This window comes from Nerophis ophidion, linkage group LG19, assembly GCF_033978795.1.
Source record: "Nerophis ophidion isolate RoL-2023_Sa linkage group LG19, RoL_Noph_v1.0, whole genome shotgun sequence".
Lineage (NCBI taxonomy): Eukaryota > Metazoa > Chordata > Actinopteri > Syngnathiformes > Syngnathidae > Nerophis > Nerophis ophidion.
In genome coordinates, this window is record NC_084629.1 from 19,987,867 (window position 1) to 19,997,719 (window position 9,853).

Sequence of the window (9,853 nt, forward strand, 5' to 3'; positions counted from 1 at the left end):
CAAACACAATTAGAATGAGAGCTAAGAATGACAAATGGCTTAGCGTATAAGCTAGCGAGAAAACACATACCAGTCGTAACGTTGCGTGAAAGCATGCTAGAGTCCCAGGCTGAACAAACAAAAGAGGGAGGCTTATATAAGGCAGCTGATTAGTAGGGACAGGAGTGCAGGACCGTGAGTAGCAGGTGAAACTCATAAACAACCATGGTGACAGACCAAACAGGAAATAAAGAAGTCAGACTAAAAAATGTGATACAGAAAAGAAACAATAAACAAGAATATGTAGTGATCCGAGTAGCGGATCGCAACACTTGGTATCATTACAGTGTTTGTCAGGTGTAGATCCACCCATGGTGTTTGTTAAACATTGTGCCCCCGGTGAGCTATTGTATCCTCCTACGGTGTGTAGTGAAGCATGTTTAGATATTCCTCGAAGAAACTTACTTTATTCGTTGCCATGGAGGCGAGGATTAGTGATTTAGAAGTAGCTAAAACACTGCAAACTGCGGATGGATGTTAGCTACTAGCTATCTAGCCATATTTTAAAGCAGCTCTTCCTGACGGCATTTCAGTGTTATAACTTCACCTTTATCGTTAGTTCTTAGGCCAAATTGCGTCAATTCTCCCTTTTCCTTCTACATACTGTTTGCTTGTAAGTACTCAGTGTGTGTGCACTGTCGAACATGCTCCTTTGCTCCTAAAACAAGCAATGTCATGACGTGACGATGCACCGTCATGCCTGGAAACCAGTACTTTTCAAACAGAGTACCGCGATACTATACTATTACTGGTATACCGTACAACTCTAACCCATGGGGCCAAATATTGGGTGACGAGTGGGGATGTGTACCGAGTACCAGTATATTTTAGTACCAGCTCTTAATCGGGTGGGTCCATGAGGACCGTGAAGATTCTGGACTAACGATACTGCTTAGTGTTTTTTGTTCCAGCTGACCAACTTATTTACGACACGTTGTCACATTTAGATCAGTTTGGAATAATGACAAATAAGGACACAACACCACACAAAAGTTTGTACCCCAACAATATTTGCTCCTCAAAAACTGCTCCTGTATCAGTTTTGAAGTGAAGGCACTTTACTCACGACGAACCACGGATGTGTTTTATCAGCCCTCCTCTTAGCGATACATCGATCTACACAATATTAATTTACTGAAAAAAAAAAGATAAATGCCGTGAAGTGTCTTAAAGCACCTCTTCCTGAGGGCATTTCAGTGTTATAACTTCACCTTTATCTTGAGTTTTTAGACCAAAATGCATCCATTGTCCCTTTTCTGTCTACACACTGTGTCTGCTTGTAAGTACTCTGTGTTTGTGCGCTGCCGAACATGCTCCTCTGCTCATAAAATCTGCAATGTCATGACGTGACGACCACGCGCCGTCATGCCTGTAAAAAAAAATTGGCGAACCAGTACTTTTCAACCAGAGTATAGTACTGTTTTTGATTCATTAGCACTGCGATACGATACTAGTACCGGTATACCGTACAACCCTAATGTACAGTGTGTTCAAAGAAAAAACGTGTTCTAAAAGTTTAAAAATTAGTTGACAAAATATCTTCCAAGAGTGAGAGCTGTCCTACTTTTCCTTTCACTATGAGGACACATCCTGGACTTTCCACTTCTGAAATGTGTGTGCGTGTTAATCCAAGCAGTTGCAGTCGGGGCAACGCAAACACAAAGTACTGAGTCACACGGCCTAGCAACCAGGACTCAAAGGAGCCCACAGGTACGTCCTTGTCTTTGGAAGACTTTGTTGGAATTCTAAAGTCCAGCAAGGAGGTCCCGAACCAGGGAGAATGTTCCACACTCCTTGGAGGTCTCCTTCAGACAAGAAGTAACATCATGAAGGATTTATCTGCGCTGAGTCGGGGGTGTGGCCGCGTGGTCAAGATGAGCACATGCAGTGACCATGGCCGCCTGGACGTCTGCTTCACACCGCGGGTACGCCACACAAAACGCTACTTTACAATTTAGCGGTACGTCAAAGAATCACTTGATTAAATATTCAAACACAGTTTTACTGTTCAAACGCTGTGTAATGCTACAGTGGCTAAAACATTAAATATAGCTGTTAAATAAAATGTCTGCCTTGTTTTTAATGAATACTTATGCCTACTACGCTACTGTGTTTTAGTCTTGGTCATTATGGTGTTACTTAATGAATACTTAGGTCCACTACACTACTTTATTGTAATGTTGGTCATTATGGTGGTACTTAATGAATACTTAGGTCTACTACACTACTGGATTTTAATGTTGGTCATTATGGTGGTACTTGATGAATACTTAAGTCTACTACACTACTGTATTTTAATGTTGGTCATTATTGTGGTTCTTAATGAATACTTAGGTCTACTACACTACTGTATTTCAATGTTGGTCATTATGGTGGTACATAATGAATACTTAGGTCTACTACACTACTGGATTTTAATGTTGGTCATTATGGTGGTACTTGATGAATACTTAAGTCTACTACACTACTGTATTTTAATGTTGGTCATTATTGTGGTTCTTAATGAATACTTAGGTCTACTAAAGTACTGTATTTTTTTTTTTTGTGCAAATATATTTTATTAGATTTTACAGTTAAAATGACAAACAGTCACATCCACTCATACACACACACATACACACTTGAGGAGAGAGGTGCACATGAACTTTAACAACTCAAGGTTTACAAACACAGTTTTACTGTTCAAACGCTGTGTAATGCTACAGTGGCTAAAACATTAAATATAGCTGTTAAATAAAATTTCTGCCTTGTTTTTAATGAATACTTATGCCTACTACGCTACTGTGTTTTAGTCTTGGTCATTATGGTGTTACTTAATGAATACTTAGGTCCACTACACTACTTTATTGTAATGTTGGTCATTATGGTGGTACTTAATGAATACTTCGGTCTACTACACTACTGGATTTTAATGTTGGTCATTATGGTGGTACTTGATGAATACTTAAGTCTACTACACTACTGTATTTTAATGTTGGTCATTATTGTGGTTCTTAATGAATACTTAGGTCTACTACACTACTGTATTTCAATGTTGGTCATTATGGTGGTACATAATGAATACTTAAGTCTACTACACTACTGTATTTTAATGTTGGTCATTATTGTGGTTCTTAATGAATACTTAGGTCTACTACACTACTGTATTTCAATGTTGGTCATTATTGTGGTTCTTAATAAATACTTAGGTCTACTAAACTACTGTATTTTAATCTTGGTCACTATGGTAGTACTTAATTAATATGTAGGGCAACTACGCTATTGTATTTTAATGTTGGTCATTATGGTGGTACTTAATGAATACTTAGATGTAATACACTACTGTGGAAAATTGGAAAAATGTCCCATTCATTTCAATGGGAACTTCCTGGAAATTTGGGAATTTCAGGAAAAGTGGGATTTTTTAAAAAACAATTAGGAGCATGAATGTCCTGAATGAGCTGAATTGGTTGGTGTTGGAATCCTTTAAATCGGTCAACAAATGTTGAAGTAGTAACAATTTTGTAATTGAGAAATTATATTATGGAATTTCAGAAAAAAATGGCATTTTTCAATTTCTTGAACCAAATTGTTTTTTTGTTCTGACAAATTGTGAAAGTTTGAAAACTTGATAGGTCATTTTAAATGAGGAAAATGTCCCTAAAAACTGGGAATTCTAGGAAATCTGGAATTTTGTTTTAAAATTGTGGAAGTGGAGCACACAATTACAGAACAATATTTTAATGTTGGAACGGTTTGAATCGGATGAAAAATGTGGGAGTTGTGGAACTTTGAAAAATATCCCATTATTTTCAATGGGAATTTCCTGGAAATTTGGGAATTTCGGAAAAGTGGGTTTACTTTTGAGAAATGCTAAAACATTTGCATGTTCTGAATAAGTTTAATTAGTTGACATTGGAACTTTTAAAATCGGTCAAGAAATGTTGATGTAGTAACATTTTTAATTAAGAAAATGGTATTACGGAATTCCTGAAATTTCGGGAAAACCGGAAATTTTCCACTTTAAAGAACAACTTTTTTGTCCTGATTAAGAGGAATGTCTGGACGTGGAAGATTTGAAGTGGGTTGAAAAAAAATTAAAAGGAGTAGTCGACAGAAAAAAAAGGGTGAAAAAGGGGTTTAAAAATACGTGAATTCCTGGAATTTTTTTAACTTGGAAAAATGGTAGTTTGAATGTGAAGGATGAGTAGAATATATTGAAGGTGGAATGGTTTCCATCAGTTGAGACATGTGGAGATTGGTGGAAGTTTGAAAAGCGGCTAAACAATTTTGAATGGGAAAAATGTCGCGGAAAACCTGGAATTCTGGAAAAATCTGGGAATTTTTGGGAAGTGGTCAAGGGAAAGCCTGCGATCCCCGAATAGGTTTAACAGTTAGAAGTTGGAACGGTTTGGATTGGATGAAAAATGTAGAAGGTAGATCGCGCCAAAATCTGGAGAAGTAGTAGAAGAAGAAGAAATAGATTAATTTTGGTGTACAAAACCATGTGTGTGAATGTTTGGAGCATTCACACAATAAAAATTGAGCAGACATTTTCAGAACACACCAATTAAAAAGAGTTAATAACAATTAATTGAGTAAGATGACGATCATTCGTGTTCAAAGAGAAAGGTGCTAAAAATTCAAGATTATTTTTGTTTTTTGGTTTTAGAAAAAACGTCACTTGCAATTTGATGATGATTACATTGTAATCTTTCAAGAAAAAAAAAAACATGAGCAACTTTTTTGGGGGAAAAAAATGTCAACCTTCCATGAAAATACACTAATCCTTTGTTGTTAATTGGTTCCGGGCCGCACCGCGGCAAATACATCTTCACTAAGTAGATTATAAATGGATAACTTTTAAAATTAGAGCATAAAAACTGTTCTAAATAAGTATTCTTAAACATGATATAGAGCAGTGTAGACATGAAGTAACATCTTTACTCTTTTAATCCAACATAGTCATGCTGCCTGAGGCTGAGCCAACAGCCAACCAATCAGTGAGCAGTGTGCTCTGATTGGTTTGCTCTCATGTAGTGACCAATATTACTGTAGTACTGAAATATTTTTACTTAATTTGAACCCATGGGTGTCCAAACCACCGCCCGCCGGCGTCTTCAATTTGGCCCAAGATACGTCATGAGTTTATTAATAAGGAATTAGGCTGCAGGGAGATTTCAATTCATTTCAAAAGTCATTTTAAGTGCTGCTGCTCCGTGGCCATCTTTTGCACAGCATGAATGATTCGGGTCTACGATGGCTAATACTTTGAATGAAACAAAGTGCAGCATTTAGTTATATGACCCAATGCAAACAACCCTCCATAGTCATGGTGCAAAAAAATAAATACTTGAAACCAACACACGCATTTACTTGGTCAAATATTCAAACACAGTGTTACTGTTCAACCTGTGTGTAATGTTACAGTGGTCCAAAAATATTGAATGCACCTGTTAAATAAAACCTCTGCCTTGTTTTAGTGAATACTTAGGCCTACTATGCTACTGTAATGGTCATCATAGTGGTACTTAGAAAATGTTTTTTCAGAGGTGGTCCTTGGTGAAATAAGTTTGAGAACCACTGCTCTATGCAGCATTTTGTTTTTTTAGACAAGAAGAGAAAAGCTTTTTTTTGGTGTGTTAAGGTTATAGTTATGATTTATTTGTTACATTAAGGAACAGCATGTGGTTACATTGACAACGTTCAACAAATCTGAAAAGGAGTAGTAAGAAGCAAAGTTTATATCTAATTTGACCCCTTCTTCAAAAAAGAATACACCTCAAAGAGAAATATATTAATGAATAATGTGAAAGAGTGAAATAATATTGATAATTAAGTCATTCTAAAGGTTTTTTTTTTATTTCATTCCTACAACAACAATAAAGTTATAACACTAGGATTACTACTGCTGCAGGATTACTACATCTGGAAGTCCCAGGATGCTTTGCTGCGTCTGACCGCCAGCGGCAGTTTTTTAAGGAACGAGGAGTCAAGCATCCCAAAGACCTACAGCACTCGCAGGGGGGCCCTTGTCCTCTACTCCCGGGTAAAAGTCATCACACTTCGCCTTCACTCGGACTACTCTAAAGCTCTGTGCGCAGGACTTGGTGACGCTGGCGAGCCCGCCTGGGCCGCTGCCCGCTCACAGGAAGAGGGGGAACGCCCAGGAAGTGGACCGACACGCATTGACACTGAAAGAGCGGACGGTGGCCATTTTGGGTCAGGTGACGGAGCGGTCAGTGTGTGGTAGCACATTGGTAGGTACACCTGCACGGTCTAACTACGTCTTTAATGGCATTTAAATGACAGTGATGTGTTGAAGCGTGATGTTTTTTTAATTGTTGCAAATTTGGTGCAAATACCCCATGAAATGTCCCTCACACGCGACGCCATATTTGTTTACAAAAACCCCGAAACGCATGTTTTTGTTGTCATTATCGGAGCTATTTTTTATGCTATTGGATTTGTGCTTCCCTTCTAGTCAACGACTGCACGGCTTGGCCCGCCCATCTTACCTCCACTTGGCCGCCATTGTCACCCTCACATTAAACTTCAGCACAGTCCAGAGTTCCTGAGTGACACGGACCCTCAGGGAGTCCCTGCCCATCTGGACCATCAGAATCCACCTGAAGGTAAATCAGCAAAAAATAAATAATTTTCACAAAGCCTCAAAATAAGTGTTCCTCTGCAGGTCAGAAGGAGAACAACAGGAGGGTCCGCCTGGATGTGCTCCTTCAGATACCCAGAGTTACTAGTAGTCCGCCATCATGCACCATGGACCATGGGACAGTGACTTTAGAAGAAAGTCCTGAATCCTGCCAAAGGAATCATCTACATAGCCCTGAAGGTCCAGGAGAACACCGCCAAACTTCCGCCATTGAAGACCGTAAGATAGATGGGCGTGCGGTTCAGTAATGCGGCCAAAACTGGGCCTTGATGATATGATATATATATATGTATATATATATATATATATATATATATATATATATGTATATATGTGTGTGTAATATATGAAATTATGACATATATGACGCCCTGCGACCACAAAAAAGGGACAAGCAGTAGAAAATGGATGGATGAATATGCCACAAAATGCTATTTATCATATAGTATGACATCGTATGGTACGCTATAATATGCTACGCCATGCTTTAATATTTTATGATGTTATGATATGCTTATAGAAAATAGAGGGACGATATGCTACAACATGCTTTGATAGTATATTATAGCATGATTTAGCCTATTATATTATGTGACACGTTACAATATTCTACGACAGGCTATCATACACCAAAATATACTACACCATTCTATAATATGCTATTTTAATACGAAATGCCGTGATATGATATTATATAATATGGCATGCAGTTATATGCTACGGCATTCTACAAAATGCTATAATATACTTTGATATGCTACGGCATGCATCCATATGCTACGATATGCTATCATATGATACGACATGCTATAATATGCTACAAAATACCATGATATGCTACAAAATGTTATGTGCAATCATATGATACGACATGCTTTAACATGTTACGACATGCTATGATATGCTACAGCATGCTATAATATGCTACTATATGATACAATTTACCATAATATGCTATGGCATGCTAAGATATGCTATGAAATGCTACACAATTTGCTATGAATGCAGCTGAGATAGGCTCCAGTACCCCCCACGACCACAAAAGGGACAAGCAGTAGGAAATGGATGGATGGATGGATGATACGATATACTATAATATGCTACGACATACTAAGATTTGCTATCATATGCTAAGATTTACTATCATATGCTACGGCATGCCATAAAATGATATTATATGATACGATATACTATATTATGCAACAACCTGCGATACTATGCTACGACTTGCTCATATGCTACGAAATGCTAAGATATGTTACGGCATGCTATATTATGCTACTATATGATACAATATACTGTAATATGCTAAGGCATGCTATAATGTGCTACGACATGTTAAGATATGCTATCATATGCTACGGCATGCTATAATGTGCTACTATATAATACAATATACCATTATATGCGACAGCATGCTGTAGGATGCTCCTGTATGATGCAATTTATTGTATCGTTGGACGGGATTCTTTAAAAGTCTCTATCCTAAGATGTCAAGAAAGGCTGACACGCTTTCCATTCACTACCAGCTGTACAGATCATGTTAGTTTTGAACACACACACAAATGAAAGCAATGCGAACTTATTCACCAGCCCCACAGGGTATAGCTCGGTTGGTAGAGTGGCCGTGCCAGCAACTTGAGGATTTCAGGTTCGATTCCCGCTTGTGCCATCCTAGTCACTGCCGTTGTGTCCTTGGGCAAGACACTTTACCCACCTGCTCCCAGTGCCACCCACACTGGTTTAAATGTAACTTAGATATTGGGTTTCACTGTGTGAAGCGCTTTGAGTCACTAGAGAAAAGCGCTATATAAATATAATTCACTTCACACTTCACTTATGGTGGCCGCATAAACAACGTCAACACTGTCACAAACATGCACCCCACTGTGAATCCACACCAAACAAGAACAACAAACGCATTTCGGGAGAACATCAGCACCGCAAAGCAACATAAACATAACAACACAAATACCCAGAACCCCTTGCAACACCAACTCTTCCAGGACGCTACAATACTATAATATGCTACTATATGATACAATATTCCATATTTTGCAAAGGCATGCTGTAATATGCTACTATATGATACAATATACTATAATATTCTACTACATGATACAATACACCATAATATGCTATGCCAAAATATGATGCAATATACTATAATATGTTACTACATGATACAATATACCAAAATATGCTATGGCATGCTGTAATATGCTACTATATGATGCAATATACTATAATATGCTACTACATGATACAATATACCATAATATGCTACGGCATACTGTAATATGCTACTATATAATACAATATACCATAATATTCCACAGCATGCTATTATATGCTACAACACGCTAAGATATGCTATGACATGTTATATAATATGCTACGATATGATACGATGCTACGACATGTTATCATATGCTATGACATGCTACAATATGCTATTACATGCTACGACATGTTAAGATGTGCAATGACACGCCAAATAATATGCTACGATATGATACGATATACGATAACATGCTACGGCATGCTATAAAATGTTATGATTTCCACCCCACAGGCCCAGTTTTTCTCCCTCCTCTGAGACCTCCTGACCCTTCTCCGTCCTGCTGCCCGCGTCTACTCACTGGAAGTCAACTTGTTCCCTTTGTTGTTTTTGTTGTTATTCTGATCGAGCAAGAACCCTGTTGATTTTCAACAAGATCATTTTAAGTTTACAGCAAACACTTTCAGATTCTCTTGATATCGCTCAACCTCAGGCAAGTTTTGGCTTTATCGTTGCATCCGGGATCTCAGTGTGTACAAGCGCCTGTTACACATCGAGGATCATCGCTATGTGTTCTAGCAAGAACTCTATTGATTTTAATGATACCAGAGACTAAACTAGCCATGGTAGCGCCAGCCACAGTGGTGGGAACACATTTCCTCTTCACTCCTCTTAAAACATTCTGATATTACTATTGTATCTTTTTGTTCTGCATCAGGGCAAGACTCGAATTGATTTGAAATAGTACTCGATTTCGCATGCCTCTGGTAGCTGAGGTCAAACGCATCCTTGATACCACGCAGCTTGTCTTCTCAGTACGAAAAAAATCACCTAGTCTTCTCGACACGTGGGAGCGAGAACCCTGTTGATTTTAAACAAGACAG

The 9,853-nt window shown here is 38.1% G+C and overlaps 1 protein-coding gene across 1 annotated transcript; it reads left to right on the forward strand.

The window, feature by feature from the left end:
- Nucleotides 1–1,680: 1,680 nt before the first annotated feature.
- Nucleotides 1,681–9,408, forward strand: LOC133538142 (uncharacterized). The gene is made up of 6 exons (XM_061879485.1): nt 1,681–1,964; nt 5,936–6,067; nt 6,123–6,278; nt 6,503–6,653; nt 6,713–6,907; nt 9,264–9,408. The coding sequence occupies exons 1-6, from the start codon at nt 1,866–1,868 to the stop codon at nt 9,392–9,394; spliced, it is 864 nt and encodes a 287-aa protein (XP_061735469.1). The 5' UTR covers nt 1,681–1,865; the 3' UTR covers nt 9,395–9,408.
- The last annotated feature ends 445 nt before the right edge of the window (nt 9,409–9,853 follow it).

Bases quoted from the DNA above. Each gene is read 5' to 3' on its own strand.
- LOC133538142 (XM_061879485.1), top strand. From the start codon at position 1,866: ATGAAGGATTTATCTGCGCTGAGTCGGGGGTGTGGCCGCGTGGTCAAG. The intron at 1,965-5,935 runs GTACGCCACACA...CTACTGCTGCAG, and splicing joins ACGTCTGCTTCACACCGCGG to GATTACTACATCTGGAAGTC. The intron at 6,654-6,712 runs GTAAATCAGCAA...GTTCCTCTGCAG, and splicing joins CCATCAGAATCCACCTGAAG to GTCAGAAGGAGAACAACAGG.